We start from the raw sequence: 21586 nt of genomic DNA, 5'->3' as shown, positions 1-21586 counted from the left end.
AACTGACAAACCTTTCTTTCACATATTAGTTTTTTAGGGTCTCTTGGGAAGATAACATACCTGTGTTAAGAAGCATAATGGAAAGTGTTACTAAACTGTTCCACAGTAGTTGAAAGGTGTAATACTTAAGCCCTAAAGTCTTTCACCAACACTGAATAAATCCTTACCAATCCATTAGTATGATTACACATGTCCCATAAAGGTATTAGAGCCAGTGTAACTCTGGAACCATCTTCTGTTGGAATCTGGTTCTGCCGTGTCATAACAGAGGAAACTGCCCATCTGCAAAAGTTAAAAACACAAGACGGTCAATGTTCAAAGCATTAAAGTATGATAGGCCATAGTCCCACCTGAAGCAATCATTTAGACTGGGAGTTTCCAAACATAGTTTCCTTAAAGATCACACTGACTATAGGAACAGCAGAAGGCAATACCACTTCCAGGAGAAGCAGCAGCTCCCAGGTTTCCGGGACATGCACACAGAACAAATCCCAAACCAGGATTGAGATCCCTCCTCTCTTTGCAAGAGAATCTTCACACTGTCCATTGGCTCCATTCCTCAAGCAGGATCCACTCCCTATGTAACCTTCTGCTTCCCCAGCCCTTCCCTGCATATGTATCTCACACTACACATCCCAAACCCAGGGTCACCTGCTCCTGCAGGTTTTCCTGCTGGGCAGCAGGAGCTCTCATGCAAACTCTTGTAAGACCCAGGATGTATTTTCCCTCTCACTCTCTAAAAACCTCATGTCCTGCATGAACTGGAAACCAGTGCAACCACCTGACACATGCATGATCTTTTGGTAAGTGTTTCTCATCAATCTGCAAGCTTTTGGCTTAGGCCAGTATTGCTAAATTTTCTGCTTAATAGAATTGAGAGGGGGAAAAAAAAGCCACAACATTCCAAACAGATATCCAGGTAAAAACCATGAAGAGAGTATCACATAGTTCTTTTGCACATGGACATCATTCAAAACCCTTCTAAGTCAGGATAAGTAAATGAAATGCAAGCTACCCTTTCAGACATAAAAATCTTTAGAAAAGCTTAGAATTTCAGTAGTCTCTAGAACTTCATTTTTTATTTTATACCTGACAAAAATTAATACTAAACACCAGTGGAAAAAAGAATCTTAGTTTCACTATATTCTCGCTTTAATACATATATGTGTTGTGGAGTTTTTTGAGGGGAAAAAATGATGCCACTAGGAGAAGGTCAAAATAATTTGAATTCCCACAGACTCTACTACTAACATGCATTTAGTATACAGAATTAGACTTTCTGAAGGATTTCTTCAGAAGGACTAGACTGCTAACAAAGACAGTGGCAAACTGAAATCTACCTAATTTCTAAAAAAAAGTTAAATTGTGGATAATTCTGACATACAAACACTGCTTGAAACAGAGTAACAATATGCTTCTTGTTAATTGTTGTAATTTGTCTTTAAAATTTTGGACCACTTCACATGTAAGTTGGTGTGCTCCCCAGTGACCCTTTAAATGAAGGAGGCATGCTTTGGAAATCCCACTTTCATAGACTTACCCACAAGTACAACTAGGCTAAAAAATCCCTCATGAATGTCTTTTATTTTGCTATTTTAACCATGTAACAGAATTAAAGCTCTCATTATCTTAATTGTTATTCTTTTTATCTTAATTCTGTCACCCCTTATAGCACCTCCAAGTGACACTCATGTTTCATGTGTGCAACTTCCATTCTCCAGCTCTCCTGTTCAGCAGCAGCTCTAGATACTAACTTTTACTAGTATGTGCTGGTAGAGCCTTTTATGAAAAAAAAAAAAAAGAAATGAAAAAAATTTCCCCAAGCCCTAAAAGTCCTGCCACATCAACTGAATTATTTTCTTAAGAAACAAGGAATTACCTTAGTAATCTGACTATGTGTGCCAGTTGGCTAAACTAACTGCTTATAATGAATGACTATTCCTTTGTAACAATTAAAATCTGCATATTTATTTCACTTTCTTCTTCATTAAGAAAGTGTATTAGTATCAAATCTTACAACTAACGTTTCAGTAACGATAAGGCTTTCCCAACAATGAAGAATTCCAGGGCCCCACAGTTTACCATAGTAAAAAAAGAAAAGAAACAAAGAAAAAAAAAATTTAAAGACAGACCAACCTGTAGTCGTCATAAGTGAAAGAATCCTTTAAGGGCAGTTTGCTGGCATTAGGATGGGTCTGCAAAATATAAGTTGCATAAAAAGGTGAAAAGAGGAAGAAAAGAGAAATCAGAAATCAGTCAGCAGAATTTCATTATTTAGCTGCCTAACAGATCCTAACAAGAGCCAAATGAAGCAGGAGGCGTCCAGCCGCGCTACAGAGGGATCATCATGCTATTATGCTCTCATACATCACTGTCAACTTAATTTGTTGTGCCCAGCAGCCGCCATAAATCTGTTTCTTCATATTTCAAGACTGGAACCCACAGACATTGTACAAAAAAAAAAAATAAAATTTAAGGTGGACTGAGTATGTGAAGGTAAAACACAATCCAGCCCTCGATGCACAGTGGGGGAAAGAAATCAGACAATAAGCGTACATTAGCTTTCACCAACTTCCATATTTTCCTCTCCTCTGAGATATCAGTGAGATATTTCACAAATGCAAGGAATATTATACAAGATTTTCAATTCTTCCTTGTTACCTGTAACAGTGTTATTCAGTAAAGTTGCACTACACCTCTGAAACAAAAACAGATTATAAAATATTTAAATGGCTTCAGTGACAAACACCAATTAGACAGTATCTACGTTAGCCCATCTACACACTCTCCTATCTAAAAGTGGAGCCGTGTCATTTGTGAATGCATACTGCAGTTCTCATTAACAAGCAAACATTTAATTTCTAAAGGCTTTAAGAAGCTCTGATAACAGTTATTTTTCTGATTAATTAACTTATTTAAAGTCTTGAAAATACAGGTAGCTTTAAACCCACATTCACACGTTTTCTTTAGAACTTTGTTCCAATTCACAAATGGAAAGCCATAGCAGCATAAATTTTAATCTTCTGGTTCAATTAGGTCTCTGAGATGAATTGAAGCAAATGATCAAACGGTTATTTCCGAAGATACAAATGATTTTTTGCATAGCTCTATCTTTGCGACGCTCTTAATGCATGAAGCTCCATGTAGTACGCAGTTTTTTACTCTTGATGCATTAGCATCACAAGTGCGTGGTAATTTATCATTTCTCACTGTAATGTACTTGCTGGCACTGTGTGCAGGACAGTAGGGGATGAGGTAAAAGTGGCTCAAACCGTAAATCAATTAGAAAACAAAAGCTTGTGCTCAGCGCGCAATTTTAGGCAAATTATATATTACAAAAGACTGCCAATTGGGTGTGAGGTCCCAGGTGGCTGCTCTGCCTCAGCCCCTCCGGTTAACCCTTGCGATGGGCTTTCTCCGGAACACGACTGAAGTTAACAATTCCAGTGGCTCCTGCCCCTCCCCTCACTTTTAATTTTTTTTTTCTTTTTTACAGCACTCTACGTTTCCATATGATTTTCACTCACATCGATGACACGGTCATTGTATAACAAATCCCTTCGAATTTAATTGTAGCAACACGTTGTACAGCTGTTTCTTCTCACAAAAACATTCAGCACAAACCCAGGACTGAGACCCGAGCCAAGACATTTCAGGAGGCACCTTCCCTGCAGGACAGTCCAGACCCGAGTCCAGAAATGAATGCAGAAACTCAGCCTTCAGCTGGAAATAATTATTACGAACAAAAACCTCCCTATAGTTTTCATTTATGACACTCTAATTTCAACTCTTATTAGTCCTATTATTAATCTATTTTGCAGAAGCTCGATAATTAAGCAGGGAAAGACAACACCAACACTGCGAGTATCAGCCCCTCCGTTTCCCTTTACAGCACGACCGCGTTTCCCTCCGGCCCGTGGCGATCGGTGCGAGGAGTCGGGTCTCACTGTGCGCCTCAAGTTTACAGCCGGCGTTTCGCATTTACGCCCCGGACCCTGCGGGTGCCGCTCCCCGCGGCCCATGCCCGTGCCCGGGCGCTCAGCCCCGCTCCAACCCCGCCGTTCCCGGCCCCGCTCCAGCCCGGGCCGGGCCCCCACACCGCGGGCCGCGCGGGCCAGCACTGCCCCCTGCCGGCGCCGCCGCGCACTGCTCCGCTCCGCCGCCAGCGCCGCGCCCGCTCCGCGCCCCTCCCGCCCGGCCCGCGGGGCAGGCGCACGAAACCGACCGCCTGCAGCGGCCCCAAACCCCGTGCGGGACAGCGCACCTGCAGGGTGAGCAAGCGCCCCCGGCCCAGGGCGGTCCGACCTGTTCATCGCAGGAGGAAGGCCGCGGGAACGTTAACACCCCTGTCTGTCGCCTCTGCTCTCTTCTGCTTTCCTCCTGCCCCTCAAACAGCAAGCAGCTTTTAGCGGAACATGCTGTTTTTCCAAGGGTAATAATGACCATGGTCAAAAAGCACTGGAAGTAAACAGGCATCGCATGCATTGCAGGGGCTCAACAGACAAAAAGCGACTGCTACAGCCGCTGCACCCAGTTCCAGCCCACACTCCATTCCGGGAGCACCAGCCAACAGCCTCGACCCGAACTTGGAGCAAATAACCACGGGATGCAAGATATATACACGTTGTCATTGTCCTCTCTGTAGGAAACGTGTATTAGATCAATGAATTGCAGGGAGATCAATGGCTCATTTCACACAAGCAGTCCCCCTGTAATAGCCAACATGAACACGCATCCCATGGGGAAAAGATCCTGGATGCCACCAAACGCTCTGTCACCCTCCCCATTTGTAAATCTGTGAAACTTCGGGATTGCCCCTATGTGGACACCATCCAGACGTAATTCCCATAAAACCAATAGTAAATTACAGTAAGGGACAAAATATATGGTCTTTAAAAGACACAGGGCAGAATAAAATCCCAGCATATGTAATTACCATATTTATAACATTCCATGGTACAATATTCTAGTAGCTCTTTTAAAGTTAAGATACGTCAGTATATTCGATCATGTTAGATTTCTGACTTGGTCTATTTCACTATGTAACTTAAAAACCCTATAGATTACAAGAATCTGAAGACACACAAAAAAGAACAATATTCTGATTAAAAATTTGATTTAGTATGCAGCTTCTCTTTATAGTCCCTTGGTAAAAATGAAATCTCCCTAACAAACACTTAATAAAACCTGTCAATATATCTAGAAAGAAAAATGACACAAATGCATTAAGTATTAAATACCCTTGAAAAAAGTCACATATTCCATGAATTTTTGATGTACTATCTTGACATTAATGTAAAACCTTGATATTTATAATTGACAGATATTTAATAAAGTATAGAAGATGACTGCTGTGTAGCATGCAAATTGCTCAGACGGCTCAAAAAAGATACAGACATATTTAAACTAAACAAACACTTAATACGTAAAAAAAATCAGATCTAGCTTTTACAGGTTCACGCAGCTAGGTCTCTACAGATTAGCTTTCAAATGTGACATTATCCACTACATGAACCCTAATTTTAACTTACCAAGTCTGTATGAAGTAGTTTCAGAAAGTTGGGAGGGGAAGCTTTAAATAAAAAATGGGAACATGAAAATGTGAATATATTCATTTAGATGCAGGTCCTGACATTCTACTGAAAGAGTTATTATAAAGAACAAATACCATCTATTTCGTTACCCTTTCTGTGAAAATATTGTCAGAGCTGGCAATCAGGGTGATGACCACTGGAAAAACAAATAGTGGCATGCTGAATTTCATTTTCCTCCTGATGCTGCTATTCCTAAAAAAAAAAAAAATGAATAAAGAAACGGTTTTTTCCCCTTCAGTGTTCCAAGCCTTCTTTGAGACAGTTGGAGGATATCTCAAAATAACCAGAAATATTAAAAAGTAACAGTGATTGCTGCCAGATTGTCTGCAGCCACTGTGGAAAGAGACAGACTGTTATTCTAGTCACCTAAAACACTATCAGACTAGAAGACAGTTACTCAGTATGGCAATCACAGGAAGGGGGGGTGGGGGGGAGAAGAAAAAGAAAAAAAATTTAAAAAATAAAAGGACACTTCCAAACACTCTTTCTCTTTCAGTGAAGCAGTAAAATATCCAGGGGTTCATGTCTCATGTTTAATGCCTCACAAACAAGCAACACTCCTGATGTGCCATAGGGGCCTCTGCGTTATTAATTTCTCTATCACACTTTTAGATGGGTATCACAAGGTAATGATTCTCAAGTCCCAGAAAGTAGATGCTAAAGGACTCCCACTTTTGAGGGTTTGTTTCATTTGAATGGCATGAAGGCTGCAGTGTAAAATAGGTGGGTGCCCTTCCAGCTAAAAAGCCATCACAACCTTCACTTCTGCTTTCCAGCCTAGGGGCATTCACCTCCCATCAAAGAGTGGCCAGACTTCTGGAGACAGTAACCCTTTTCCCTATTCAATCACAAAAAGCTAAAGCTCATTTATCAGAGCTCCTAATCTTGATGGTGAATTTCCATTAAAATTGGCTTAATATTTGCTTGTTTACCAAGTGATGCAAAGAACAAGTCCAATTACTGTAACACACAACACAATGTCTGAGTAGAAGGAAAAATTAAAGTTTACATGGTCTTAAATTTGTGTTCACATCTACACTACTAGATGCCTTGAAAAGAGCTGATGTATTTTTATGTGAAGTCATATTGACTAGTATATTCCTTTGTGCTATTAACCCTTGTATAATCCAAGAAAGAAAAAATTACTTTAATCACTAGATGGGATCAAAGTTAGGGTTTTTTTTAAAAAGACACCACCTCCAAGCTGAGATACACTGATCATCACATCCATCCACTATTCCACTGTAATTCACAGCTTAAAAAATGTTTTTTAAAAAAAATCCTTGTTTTTGTTGGTCTCCTGAATTTGTAGACAAAGAAATGGTTGGACTTCTGTGAAGACTATTTCAAGTACTCACAAGTCCAAGGCAAAGTTATGGGCAATCACTGCATCAATATCACTAAATCACATTTCAGTATTCTCAGAAACCTCTTATATTCCCATTAAAGTGGAGACAGCTCCGCTTCTACCCCAGGAAACCATCATACCCTAGTGTTCAGATTATATTGAGGCCATCGCTCCACTCCCCTCACAGCCCCCAAAAACACTAAGGGTGCTTGAAACAGTTAAAGCCAAAACCACTTCAAGCTTCCACCTTGTTAACTTTCATTCCTTTGAACATAAACCCCAAGGGTTAGTTGCTTTTGACCAAACAATTTTTTCCTCCTCTTCTTTGCAGATTCTTCCCTCTTTCCAATGTACTCATTAACATGGGGAGATTTCGTTATGAGCCTTAGTGGATGCTACTTGATGGTTTCAGGCCAATGTGTAGGTGTACAAAAACACAAACACACATACATTCAGGGCCAGAAGCACGAAGATCTGTCAGCATTTGCTGGTTACTGTCCCTTTCCCAGCTCTGGAAATCCTTTGAAGCAGCAGCCTTGAAGAGAAACTCCTCTCTGTGGAGCTGCTGAGGCTTTAACTGCCCTAAAGCTAAGTAAAATAAAGAATTCAGAATGGAGGATCCTAGTGATCTACAGGGAAACAAGAATTCACTTTTTCCATTGGACATATGCTGCCTAACCTAATGAGGGAAGCCAGTTCACTGTACAGGACAGGAGACAAAGCCAAAGATTATTTTACTTTGTAACAACAGTTTATAACTACAGAGGCATGCTCTGGAATAGTCAAACAGCCCAATTCATGAAGCACTAGGAATAATGTCCACAAACCTGTGTTGTTATATGACCTCTCTAACAGAAAGATAATTCTACTTTGCAAAATCTAATAGAATGAATCTTAATATTAAAAAAAGGTACTACAGGATTGAAACTTAATAAATCTAAGTAATATTCTTGCTTAATTCTTTATGTCAGCAATTTTTATTTACTTTCTGCCAATATACACAAGAAAGCACTGTTCCAGACTATTAGGGGATTCATGCAGCGGAAGCAAAGTGGAATGACTCCTTCTGGTGCAATGGAATTTAACTGTGCGGTCCCTTTTTCTGTACCTTCTACCTGCAAAAATTGTTCTTCGTTAATGAGACAGCAGAGGCACAACAGACAACTCAAACCATTAACTATTAACTCAAGGGGGTCTGAAGGACTGACAACCCACTTCACATACAACATGGACAGTACTGTTTGGCAGACTGAGTACACAGAAACAACTCTGAACTGACTGCAGCTGAGTACCCTGCCTCCAATCCTGTGCCATCTCCTTTTTTTAATAGAGGCAAGACAGCCAGGAACTCCTTAACACCCACTTCTTGATTGCTCCATTTCAGAATACGACTTACTCTGTATATGTGTATGCATACATACACAATTCTGAAACATTATCTTTCCCAAAACAGAAGACACTCAGATACAGCATTTAAATAAGTGACCAAGTTTTCTATACCATTTCTTGTCCTTTCACAAAATCACTTAGAGCTGAGTGCAGCCCCATTAAGGGCTGAAGTGGGAGAAGCTGGGCTGAGATTAGATGTGTTTTGCAATGAGACAGCCTCCGGAGGCCCTCCTGAAGCAGTTCACATAACAGAAGGCACACGAGCTCCATTATCTCCTGTGGTAAATCTCCTTGCGAAACAATAGTTTATTGTTCATGTTGAGCCTTAGATTTATAGGTTCAGTCTGCAGTGTTTCATTCACACAGGTACAGTAAGATAGCTACAAAAGCCAGCTTCCTTGCAAGAGTCCATGTCTGCATACCACAACATATCATTTACTCTCTTCCAGAGAGGCTCTTCCAGAGGTACAAAGTTTACCTTGAGCATTTTTCATTTCAGGAAACATTTTACCTTGTTAATTTCAGGAGCTGGACTTTGATGACCTTTGTGGGTCCCTTCCTACTCTGGATACTCTATGATTCTGTTTAGTGCAACACACAGGCACTATGTTCACGCACAAACTCATCCCACAACTCTACTATTAGTGAACTCCACTATTAGGTGAATCACAAGCCACAAATAAAATGCCGTGATGGAAACCCTGAAAAAAACTGCTTTGAAAGGACAGCAACAGTATTTCCTATTCAAAACCACTCACTCCTCAATCAAAGAGTTTGCTAACAAGCATTAATATAATGCAGTATGGCCAAAGTTTTGTTACCTGTGAATCAACTACTTAAGTTACCCAATAAATCATATCAGAAGCCACTTAGATGGAAGCTTGGATCATGATCACCTCATAACCAAGCTTTCACAGGCCATGGTAACTAGAGGTACTGGGGCTGCAGGGGCACATGCATCCAAAACTAAAAACTTATCATTTCCTCTTCAACTCTCATTCAAACAATAGTACAAGAAAATAAACTTTGGTTTACTTAGCAACGTATCAATGTCCTACTGTGTGGAGTATTAGCATTGGGTCTGACTGAAGAGGATAATCCACTTTGTAATTTAGTTAAATTACTAATTTTAACAAAGATAAGTACCCTGTATAATTTTGCAGTGCTTAAAGAATACATCCTTTGAGTATTCCGCTCTAAGAAACATCAGCTTGTTATAATATTTTAAATTTATGGAACATTTGTAACTGCTGTTATATCAGGAAAAATATTAAATCTGCACAGTAAGTACAAACTTTATATGAGAAAGTATACTTGTAAGTCCATGATGATCTCCTGATGTCTGCTGAGGCACTGACTTCCACAAAAGACACAGACAACATCTCTGGGGATAGACTCAAATGTCCCAGAAAGTGCAACTCAGTTAAAAAATAAAAATAAAGGCAACTAACAGAAAAGCAAACAAAAAACTGTCTCCACTCTATTGGCTGTAAAAAGAGATGCTTATCTGCATTCTCAACCAGGAGAGTGGTTGAGAACCCCATCTTCAAAAAAATGTCTTAAAAGCCCATACTACTAACAAGAGAATGTATTATTCCTCCCAAATGTGGTTTAAACTGTGCAGAAACAAATTTTGTTTTGCGCTGGCATATACGCTTTGAAGTACATCTCTGCTTCTCTAGAGGAAAGCAGGCGTTTAGGCTACTATAGCCGAATCCAATCCATTCAGAATATAAAATAAATTAAAACCTGCTGATTAGGAGATGTTAACAAAGTCTGTACGATGAAAGATAACATCTATATCCAAAATGAAAGATATGTTTTATCTTGTCTGTCCTCCAACTTTGAATCATTTTGACTGTAAGAAATAGCAGACACCAAGTAGGACGTGCCTGTACTTCCATCTAGGCCAGCACGGTCCAACTGGTGCCCATCGTCTGAATCTGGACCACAGGATGCCTCCATATGGCCTGCCACCTTTTCCTTGGAGGAGATAGGGAACAGCTGTTTGAGGAGCAAACGCTGCCTGAACAGCCAAACACCTCCTCCTGTGTCCGGCTGGCTCAAAGCCCAGAGCTGTCGCCGTGTTCCTGTGGAAGGCAAGGAAGGAATGGGAGAAGAAGGCAGCAGAACCTCCCACCCACGCAAGGACTTGAGCTCTTCATCTGCCTGACTCGGACAGACGCAACCCAGCAAATCCTGGAGCTGCTTCTGCCATGGAGAGGGGCAGCCACAGGAATGGCCCAACAAAGCCCCAGGATCTGCTGCTACTGTCATCATAGCTGGGGGTGGGATATACCAGAAGTGACATAAAAATCAGGAATTTGGCACATGTTTGCAAAGTCTAAACCACCTTACAGTAGATACACTAAGTGGTACAGTACAAGCATACTGTCAATCTTCAATCTGCTGCCAGCAAAACAGATTAATACAATATTTTGGCCTTCACACAGAGGAAAAACACAGAAAAGCATAAATATATTTCACTATTAACTGCCTATTGACTTCTTATTGGTCAAGAAGAACTTGGGCATTGAAATCCACACAAAGCAAATTAAATAGCAACACTATTTTTACCTTTGCAACTGCCCACACAATGCAATTTTAAATCTCTCCTTAAGGTGACATGAATAGTAGACAAGTAAACAAAAGGGAAATATTTTACAGGGTTTACAACTGTGCCATCTTTCTTCCACCCATTTTTCACAGTGTTGCTGACATAATTTCTGAAAAAAAGCTATTTGACTGGCATGCCAATGAGTATAAATCAAGCAGGGAGGAAAACTGAGAATCCTAAAGACCTACCTTGTACAGAAACAAAACTGAATTCTGTTTCAAATACATTTGCTTTTGACTGCATATTGGTTAAAATCTTCAGATGCATTGAAATATTCCCTATTATATCAACCTAAAAATAATAAACACTTTCTGAATATTTGAATAGGATGTTTTAAAAGACAGTATAGTTGTCTGCATTCAACTCAAATATCATTTAGCACACAAAAGTTAAATGGCAGTGTCTTCAAGCCAAGAACAGAGACACCAGATGATGTACTTCACGCTGACCTGGAAAATCATATGCTTATTGGAATAGGATAGATTAAAAACAACACAGAAAAATAATGTAAGAGCAACATAAGTCATATTGAAAGCACCATCACAACTTCAAAAATTGGTGTAAAAATTATGCTAGAGATGTGAAATCTCACCGAATATACCCAATATTGAAGAGTCACACATGATACCAGATTTTAAAGATGCTATAATATTATTTTGAAATCTAGAACTTGATGTGTTAAACATCCTAACTAAAATGATATTCCAGTCCCCAACAGCGAATGACTGGATTTTAGAATTTCATTCACGCTAAATCAATTAGTCAAATTTTATATGAATAATATATGAAATTTAGTATCTGATCAAAAGGGATTACAGCTTCCAGGAAATTAAGTTCTCTGTCCAGTACTGCACACAAACAGATCAAAACATCTTTAGACAGATTACTGCAAAGCTTGTATTCACAGTGGGACTACAACAACACTTTCACAGTGTCCAGATGTCAATAAACACTAGTCAAAAAACTGTATGACAGTGCTCCTGTGAAATGCCGGAAATAAACCAGACTACAGATAATACCTAAAAATTATTAACAACTTCTACTGAAGAGATTCTATTAAAAAAAATTAAAAGGAGTGTCACTCATGGGGCAGTTTCTGCCTTCTTGAGTAAGAGTAGCTTGACAGAAGGCAAAGAAAGCACTAGCAAGTATTTGCTCATTAACTTTGCAAAGAAACATAAAACTGAGTCAAAGAAAATAAGTTTACTTGCTAAAATGTTACTTAAATAGGTGACTTTGCTTTCCCCATTCAGTAACAATTTTAGAGTTAAACTGATCTCTCTTGTACTGGGGAGCCCAGCGCTGGACACAGTACTCTGGGTGTGGCCTTACCAGTGCTCAATAGAAGAGAAGGATCAGCTCTCAAAATACTGCCAACAATCCTAATGTAGCCAGGATGCCATTAGCCCTTTTTTCTGCAAGGACACATTGCTGGCTCATGTTCAGTTTGTACCCCAACATAATAATGGGATTATTTCACTTCAAGTGCAGGACTTTGCACTTCTTGCTAAACATCAACTGGCAGCCCATTTCTCCAGCCTGTCAAACTCCCACTGGATGGCACCTTCCCAGAAACTGAAGTGAGGCTGACAGGTTTGTAGTTCCCTGAGTCATCTTTCTAACCTGAGGATAGGAGTGGCATTTGCTTTCCTCCAGTCCTCAGGAATGCCTCCCAATCATCATGATCACTCAAAGATCACTGAGAGTCAGAGTCTGCATTGGAAAAGACCTTTAAGGGTCACCTAGTCCAACTGTGATGAACAGGAACATCTTCAACTAGATCAGGTTGCTCAGAGCCCCTTCCAACCTGTCCTTGAATGTTTCCAGGAACAGGGCATCTACAACCTCTCTGGGCAACCCATGCCAGTGTTTCACCACTTTTATTGTAAAAAATGCCTTCCTTAGTCTAAATCAACCCTCTCTTAGTTTAAAACCATTATCTCTTGCCCTCTTGCAACAAGCCCTGATAAAAAGTTGGTCCCCATCTTTCTCACCCCCTTTTAACTATGAAAAGGCTGACATAAGGCCTCCCTGGAGCCTTCTCCAGGATGAACAAGGCCAGCTCTCTCAGCATTTTCTCACAGGAGAGGAGCTTCAGCCCTCTGATTATTTCTGTGGCCATCCTCTGGAATCAGTCCAATAGGTCCATGTCCTTCCTGTGCTGGGGACCCCAGAGGTAGGTGCTGTATTCCAGGTGGGGTCTCACTAGAGCAGAAGGATTGAATCCGCTCTCTCAACCTGCTGGCCATGCTGCTTTTGATGCAACCCAGGGTACAACTAGCTTTCTGAGCTGCAAGCACACATTGCTAGCTCATGCTGAGCTTCTCATCCACCAGTACCCCCAAAGTCCATCTCTGCAGAGCTCTTCTCAATTCCTTCAACCCACAGCCATATTGATAGGATGGGTTGCCTCAATGCAGGTGCAGCACCTTGCACTTTGCCCTGTTGAACTTCACGAGGTTTGCAAAGGCCCACTTCTCAAGCATGCCCAGGCACCTCTGGATGGTATCCTGGTACTTGGGACTCCTGAAGGCCAGTCTTACTAGTAAAGACTAAGACAAGAAAGGTATTTGGTACCCCAGACTTTTACATGTTCTGTGTCACCATGTCTCCTGTCTATCCAGCAGCAGGCCCACATTTCCCCTAGTCTTCCTTTTGTCGTGTATGTACATATAGAAACCCTTTTGGTCACCTTTGATATCCCTTGCAAGATGCAATTACTGCTAGGCTTTACCTTTCCTAACCACATCCCTGGATGATTGGACAATATCTCCATATTCCTTCCAGGTCACGTGTCCCTGCTTTCATCTTTTCTAGGCTTCCTTTTAGTGCCTGAGTTTTTGCCAGGAGCTCCTTGTTGATTCATGAATGCCTTCTGGCACTTTTGCCTGACTTCCTGCTTTTGGGATTAACTGTTCCTGAAGTTAGAGGAAGTGATCTATCAATACTAACCATGTTTTCTTTTTTGGATTCTTCTTCTCTCCAAAGCCATATGCCATAGCACTCTTCCAAGCAGATCCATGAAGCAGCCACTACTGCTCTCCTGAAGTCCAGCACTGTGACTTTGCTGTTTGCTCTGCTTCCTCCTCTCAGGATCCTGAAATCTACCACCTCATGGTCACTACAGCCAAGGCTGTCTTCAACCTTTACATCCCAACAAACCCTTCCTTGCTTGCATGTATGAGGTCTGTGAATGCAAATAGCACCTCTCCTCATTGGCCCCTCTATTGTTTGGGTAAGGAAGCTCTGCACAAACCTTCTGGACTGCTTATGCCCTGCTGTGCTGTTCCTTTAACAGATACTGGGGTGAAGTACCCCATGAGGACCAGGCCCTGCAAATGTGAAGCTATTTTTAGCTATCTGTAGAAGGCCTCACCCACTTCTTCTTTTCTCCTGATCACGCAGCCTAATAGCAGAGGTCCACTACAATGTCGACCATATTGGTATAGGTTCAGGTTTTTTTGGTTGGTTGGTTTTTTTTTTTTTTTCCAGACAGCTTGCTGGTGCTCTTCAGAAAAAAAATGTGGTCCTTCAGTGGTCCAAAGACTACAAGCTGAAAACACTATGTAAATCAATGCCAAACTGCCATCCTGGACAGTCCTGCAAAACTGGTGTTTTATCCAGGACACGAGAGGCAGCCACATACAGATACTACTTACAGAGTGCCACTGAATGCATACAGCCACAGCAAAAGCTATGGCTAGATAATGGGCTCTGCTGGTTTCGGACTTACCACTTCAAAGATTTTAGAAGTCAACTAAAGTTATCATAAAGTTGTCTTTTATTTAGGTAGGGAGTAACAGCCTTTACTACAACTGGGGAAAAGATACAACACTGCTTCAAACCCATCGTGTTCAAAATGTAAATAGTTTGGGCACTTCCACCTTCTCTAAGTGCACTCCTTGTCTTCATATCTTGTTTTGATTCACAAAAACTTCTCTGTAGCTGACTACAAACAGGCATACAGATGCACCTGAAAATCAAACACAAAGACCACTGCATATTCTTTTTAAAAAGCTTCAAACTTGGCTATATTTTCTTTAGGAACATAATCTCACTTTGACTTGACTGTAAACTATATGGCTCCCTCTTGTGTCTATTATACCACATTTCAGTGGACAAAAAAATTTTAACATTAAACCATAAATATTTGGGCTTTGTTCATCCTTCAGCAGGCATGCAATGCTCATAAATGCTCATAAGGAAGTTACAGACATACCTTCCTTTCTCTTCCCGAGAAGAGAAAACCCTGCATATTACAGAATTTCTGTTTGGTACAAACTATAAAAAAAAAATCTTGCAAACTACAAGTCTGCTGCAATGAAAGTAGTCTTTTGACCATTCCTGTATTTTGATACCAATGCAGAGGCCAAATGCATCGTTAAAGTACATCTGTAAGAACTTTTAACTATTTTTTAGTTATCAAATTACATATGTTTAGAGAGGTGTCAGTGCGGTTTATACAGCCTGGCTAACATGCTCAAGGGTTTATTTTTGTCTGCTCAACATCCCACCTGTTTCTGCTTATCAAACCAGACTACAGTTTAGCTTGCAACAGCTGTGAAATTCATAAATCTGTCCATTCTTCATAGGTAGCCAGACTAAGCACTTGAAGAGAGTCAGAACTCCAGCAGTCACCACTACGGATAAGCTAGAGAAACAGAGCAGCACCTCTCAAACCATGTTTGAAACTGCACACCTATCAGAAGCCAAATTACTTTAAAAGCAGTCTAGCAATCCTATTTGGAAAAGAAAAAGAAGCATTTGAAGAAACGACTTGTTAACTCTTTTATTCCCCCTGCCATTAGAAATATTTTGTAGACTAAAAATGTTGCAATTAAAATATTTTGCCTGCACAAAGTAGTCCCTTTTTTAGTAGCTTCAAATAGCAAAAAAACGACTTTTATTTCGAGATGCTGCTAGCATTACTTCCTTCAGTAGAACAACTATCAATAAAGTAAACATAGTTTTAAGATTTTTGTATTACAAAGAATGTATTTGTACTTAAAATATACTTCAAAAGGTACTTGTACTTAAAAAAAAATTAGTCTGCATACTGAAAGCATTATCAAAATCCTGGTGACACAGGACAGCTTTCATTAAAACACTTTTACTAAAGTAGTAGTAGTACTGAATGAAATTATGGTATACAAAAATCTAACACTCATTTCATTGAGCTTGCAGAGTACACTGCCTTTCACAGATAAGTGGGTTTGCTTTGCTTTTTTCATTTATATGACAAATTTCTCTTTGGCCGTTTCTTCCCTTTTCCATCTGCTCATGAATTACCCTTAGCATTAGTATTTTGTGGGTCAATTTTGTTCACAAAATGATATGAGCACATGCAAGCTGATACTAAAATTAATTCCAGCTTCTATGAATAAAGAAAAATGGTACTTTGTTTTAGGGAAGAAAGAGACTTCTATTTTTTCTCTATGAACTTTTTTCCTCCACCATTTCATAAATTACAAGCTCTTATTTTTTGAGAGCAGAAGCAGAAGGCAAAAATGTAAACTTTTCCATAAGTTTTCATCAAAAACATTAATAATAGGTACCCAATACATACAGTTGGCATTCCTGGAGCCAACTGAATTTATTTAACTTTCTAATGTGAATAGTAGTATTTGCCAAATAGGAGTAAAGAAACATTCAGCTGAAATTGTGGTTAAATGGTAGTGCTGAAGTAAGGCACCAAACAACCAGAACCCACCTAAAATTTAACTAATATTTATTACCTCTCATTCTACAAAGGAAAGTAAATAAAGCAAATGAACCCTACCTGATCTACCTTCATGCTCATGTTCAACAATGTGAAACAACAGCTATAGAACAAGATATATAACAAGAACACAAGACAAGCAATAAATAAAAAAGATAATTTAAAAAAAAAAAACTGATCTAGTTTTCTGACCATTCTGCATTTCAGAGGTTTTCTTAATCGATGTTGTGGTCACATAACCTCTCACGTAATACTACTAGTGCAGGATTAGTCAGGGAAAATGATGGAACTGGTCATAGTGATAGTTCAGCTGATTCAGATGACTCAGTTCTGATTAACTACTGCAGGAGCAGGAACAGCAGCTAGAAGAATTGGATAATGTTCCACAATATTCTGCTAATAACTTGTTAAAAACAGTAGACTTTTTTAGGGTGAAAAAGATGTTCTAAAGACAAAAATTTAGAAGCTCTGCTTGCGCAGGCAGTATACTTTGAGAAACAAAGTGAAGGCTGGAAGGCCAAGTGTGGACTGGCAGCCTAGGATAGCACATGGCAAGAAAAAAAGAGTTGGTTGAACTATAGTTTCCTGAATTGTGACACCTAGAAGGAAGAATTCAGTTCCCTTCTGATATCAAAGCCATTGTTTCCAGCCTATTCCTTGCGCATCTGATTTGGTTTTCACCCATCATTTTCAATTACTTCAGTTTTCAAAATGTATCCCTCTGGCTCCTTATACTCCATAAACTGACAATGTGTTTGAAACATATTCAGTTCTTGAAACACCAAACAGCTACACAAAATTATGTAACTTTTGTTGAATTAAAACAGTTAATAGAAGAGTTTGGATAATACTAAAGCAGAATAGAACTGCCTTGTGTATTCTGACCTCTCCCATGGCCAAACAAAATGTCTCTAGATCACACATTTGGGGAGATTCAGTACATAGAGCCATACGTTTTTTACACAGATTGTGCCACAAAAAAAGCTTTGGATGTTTGGATATTGAGCACTACCTTGAGAACAGCACATCAACATTCACTTACAACATGATATCAAGGTATCAGTCAGAATAACAGAGTTCTCTTAGAAACTCGGTTTAAATCATTACTTCAGAAGACAATGAAAAGTTCACCCATCTCAAGCCTCTCCATACCCTGTTACCAGATGGGTTTATCTTTGTATTTGAAAGCAATCAAAATAATTATGCTAAAAAGAACAGAAAACAACAGTTAATCCATGTTCATTGGAAATACAACATATGCAATGGTTTTATTCTGTCAATTAACAATTATTCATTTTATTTTGTTAAGTGCAAACTACACATTTTTCAAAGAATCATAGAGGCATAGGTTGTAGATGTCTGCAGGTTATGTAGCAAAACTTCCACCCAGCAAAATTCTAGAGACTGGCTAACAGTAGCAAGATGAAAGCAATGACTGGATCATCCCTTATCTCCTTTTCCCCAGAACAAAGAAATTCAGCTCCCTTAGTCTCCCATATGGATAAAGGGCTGAAGCCAATTACATCTTAATAGCTCTCCTCTGATCTCATTCCAGTTTGTCAACAAATTTCCAGTTTGTCAACACGTCTTTTGCACTGGTAGGCCCAAAATTGTACAGTATTGCAGATAAAGCCTCACCCATTTTTAAACAAAGGGCAGCAATCACTTCTCTCAACCAACTAAATATAAATATAACCAATAAATTTTTATATATCCATAAGCCTACTGAACCACAAAATTTCAACAGTGGTTCAAAAAAACAGCAGGAAATTGCTTTAATGACTCAGACTTCTAAGGGCAATATACTTGTGCTATTATTCAGCATCACTGTGTTCACATCTTCCACAATAAAGATCACGAGAACAACACGTACATACTATATTTGAGATTCTTACCTGAATAACTTTGTAGAAATAGGCATACTGTCGAGCTGTATTTTTATATTGGCTAAAGACATCATGTATGGCCTGAGTTGATTGAAGATACTGTACTTCATCTTCTTCAAAATAGAGAGGAGTATCATATTCACTGGGGAGAGTCTGGATGTAGGGCAGCCAGAAAGAGTTGGGGTTGGCTCTCTCACAAAGGAGATGGAATGCCAGTGTTATATTGCCCATGGCTTGCAGAATTCGATCTTGAGAATACAGAGATCCTAAATTAACCAAGAAAAGTGAGGAACTGCATTAATTGTCCATGGAAAATCTCATCCTAGATTTACTTTAAATTAACATGATTAAATAATACGTAAGCATTTAACCAAAAAAAAAAAAGCTTATTGGGTTTCTAAAATATTTAGCTGCCTACACTGCAATACTGCAAGTTTTTTGACACAGCAAATGCCTTGTGTACAACTGCATGATGAAACTAGAACAATATTCTCAATACCTCAGAACATTTTATCTCCAAGCATTATACAAGCTATATGATATGTGTTCAAAATAACACACACTTGTGGAAGATATCCAGTGCACTCAGCCAGAAACTAACAGGGAAATTAAATTCTTTCCACTGACACTTCAAGTTTCTAAGTATTCCAAACCTGACGGCTGGCACGATAAGCAAGCCCTGTAATAAAGAAGATCAACTAAAAAAAGAAAGTCTCCTACTGAATGATTCCATAAATATTCATTTCTTGCTTAAGAACTTCCTTAAGCTCTTACCTAAGACAGAATTTTTAGCTGACTCAACCGTCATCAACAGTTTTCTAGGAACCCACAGAAACAATTCTTCAGCCTATAGAAAAGAAAGAAATGCACAGATCAATTATATGATCTGCCAAGTGTCTCAAATACACACCAACTTTAAATTACAAGCGGTTTACTTTTTTTTTTTAAATCAAAATCATTCTGAATCAAAATTCTTCCTTCTCTTCCACTGTAAGTTCAACAAACAACCTGTGTTTCATATTGTGGTAACCAAATGTTCCAATTTCCATTACACAAGGCTTTAAACACAGACAGACACAAAATAAAGCCCTTCCACTTTGGAGCTGCTAATATGTACAACACAACTTTAAAGCTACCAGATACATTATATTGCTAATAATTACATGATCGTGTATTTTCTCACAGTAGAGTTTTTTAATATTGGCTGGTTTTATTCTAGAAGAACTGTTCAGGATTTCTATCAATGCATTAACTGTGTGCTAATGAAGCTCTAAAATGATTAAACTACACTCATTTTCCAATAGTTTTTCTACAACAGCTGATTGGTCTTCAATGCTTTTCCCACCTACAAAATGGGAATGGGAAGACACAAATGCTTACCTTTTAACAGTTAGCTAACTGTGTGTGTCTATACTCCTTATCTGATGATTAAAAAAAAAAATCCTTTACAATTATCATAGTTTGGGGAGTTTTTCATTTTCACTGAAAAATAGGTATTGCAAATACCTCTATCTGAGACAAAAAGACCAATTCTTTAAAAGAAGGGACATGAATGAAGAGGAGAAGAGACTAAATAGGTATTGCAAATACCTCTTTTTGAGGCAGAAAACCCAGTTCTTTAAAAGGGACATGAAAGAAGAGAAGAAACTAAATAGTTAGAATACATGGAAGAAAGGGATATATCAGTGGGGTAGAGTACTCTAGTAATTAGGTAAAGAGTATAGGCAACACAGAGGAAAAAAGACTGATTAAAAATTCACAGTACTATCAGTAGTCATCAGAAATAATACTCAATTTTATCAATAATGTTATTCTCAAGTACACAAAGTTGATAATGTTTCAGAACAGCATAAGCAGTTAAAAAGGGGAAAAGGGTGAGCATGTCAGAGCTCTGTAGATACATTCCAAACACGATTTTCTAATCTAAGTCACATGTTCATATGCTCACCTTTATCTCTCTTGTTGCTTTCAAACCAAATCCCTCCTCTTCAAAGTTAGCTATTTCAAAACCTTCTGTGGATGCTCCATTTTCAGTTGCCCACTTTATCAATTCAGGGAAATAGTCATCTCTTTTTCCATCAAAGACAACAGACAAACCTATATATACAATTTATTGAAAAACAAATGCAGAAATAAGAGGATCCAGAAAGACAAAGGAGTTCAATATAAAAGCCCATGTAAAAAGCTATCGACTACCTCACAGCAGTAGTGCTACTTTGAAGTAGCTGAGTCAGAACTGGTCTCTGTTAAGTGTTACTCAATACTATACAAATGTCATAACCCAATTTTCATCAAATTCAATATTGTGCCAAAGTGGCTCACCAGTCATCTTAAAAATGCAACTGCCCAAACTGAGCAGTAATGAAATACGAAACTCTCCTCTCCTTCCCCTTTTAATAAAAGCCAAAATATTTCCAATCTTAGTATCAGTGATAAATGCAGTCACTACAACATGTTGATACAGACAAGGAAGAATTTGAGAGGCAAGCTGTAATTTCATTAATTCAGCACTGCAACTGATGACAAGCAGATCTCAAGCTCCTTCTTTCACATACAAGGCAGTTAGCCTTTTCCTGTAGCATACGGATCTAATAAAATATCTAAGGATAGATCTGAAATATCTAAGGATCATCCTCCTGACATCACAGAGCTCATCCAAATGTTTACACTTTGCTTCTCCAACAGCATGTTGTCCACCAGTGAAATCACAAGCCTCATTTGGTTAAGCAGAGGGAATAAAATATCTTTTGAGATTAAAATGATTTTAGGGAAGTAGCACTAGTTTATTTGAAATATCCCACTCCTGCCTCCAAATTTTGCATTTCAAGACCCAGAACCAATCAAATCCATAGTTAACTTAAAAGTGCAAGTATCATTTAGAACTATCATTTTTGATGATGCAGTATAAAAATTTATTAAGTATTTACAAAGTATTTTTTGGAATATAATGACCTCACAAACCTATTAAGACTAGTTGCATAGTTTCTACAGAACTTGGTAGGTGTTTATACTGTCCAAGACTTTGCCCTTTTG

At 39.0% G+C, this 21586-nt stretch overlaps 1 protein-coding gene across 2 annotated transcripts in view; it reads right to left on the bottom strand.

Moving 5' to 3' along the window:
• SETD3 (SET domain containing 3, actin histidine methyltransferase) overlaps nucleotides 1-21586 on the bottom strand; it is a 62162-nt gene that overhangs the window by 12669 nt on the left and 27907 nt on the right. For both annotated transcript variants that reach the window (XM_032112709.1, XM_032112710.1), the window contains 5 exons: nucleotides 20502-20650; nucleotides 19328-19400; nucleotides 18563-18819; nucleotides 2137-2195; nucleotides 168-282 (listed from right to left, as the gene is read on the bottom strand). In XM_032112709.1, coding sequence (XP_031968600.1) covers nucleotides 168-282; nucleotides 2137-2195; nucleotides 18563-18819; nucleotides 19328-19400; nucleotides 20502-20650 — 653 coding nt within the window. The remainder of the gene's footprint in view (nucleotides 1-167; nucleotides 283-2136; nucleotides 2196-18562; nucleotides 18820-19327; nucleotides 19401-20501; nucleotides 20651-21586) is intronic.

Source organism: Corvus moneduloides, chromosome 6 (assembly GCF_009650955.1).
Source record: "Corvus moneduloides isolate bCorMon1 chromosome 6, bCorMon1.pri, whole genome shotgun sequence".
NCBI classification, from domain to species: Eukaryota; Metazoa; Chordata; class Aves; order Passeriformes; family Corvidae; genus Corvus; species Corvus moneduloides.
This window is presented reverse-complemented; position numbering and strand designations above follow the sequence as displayed.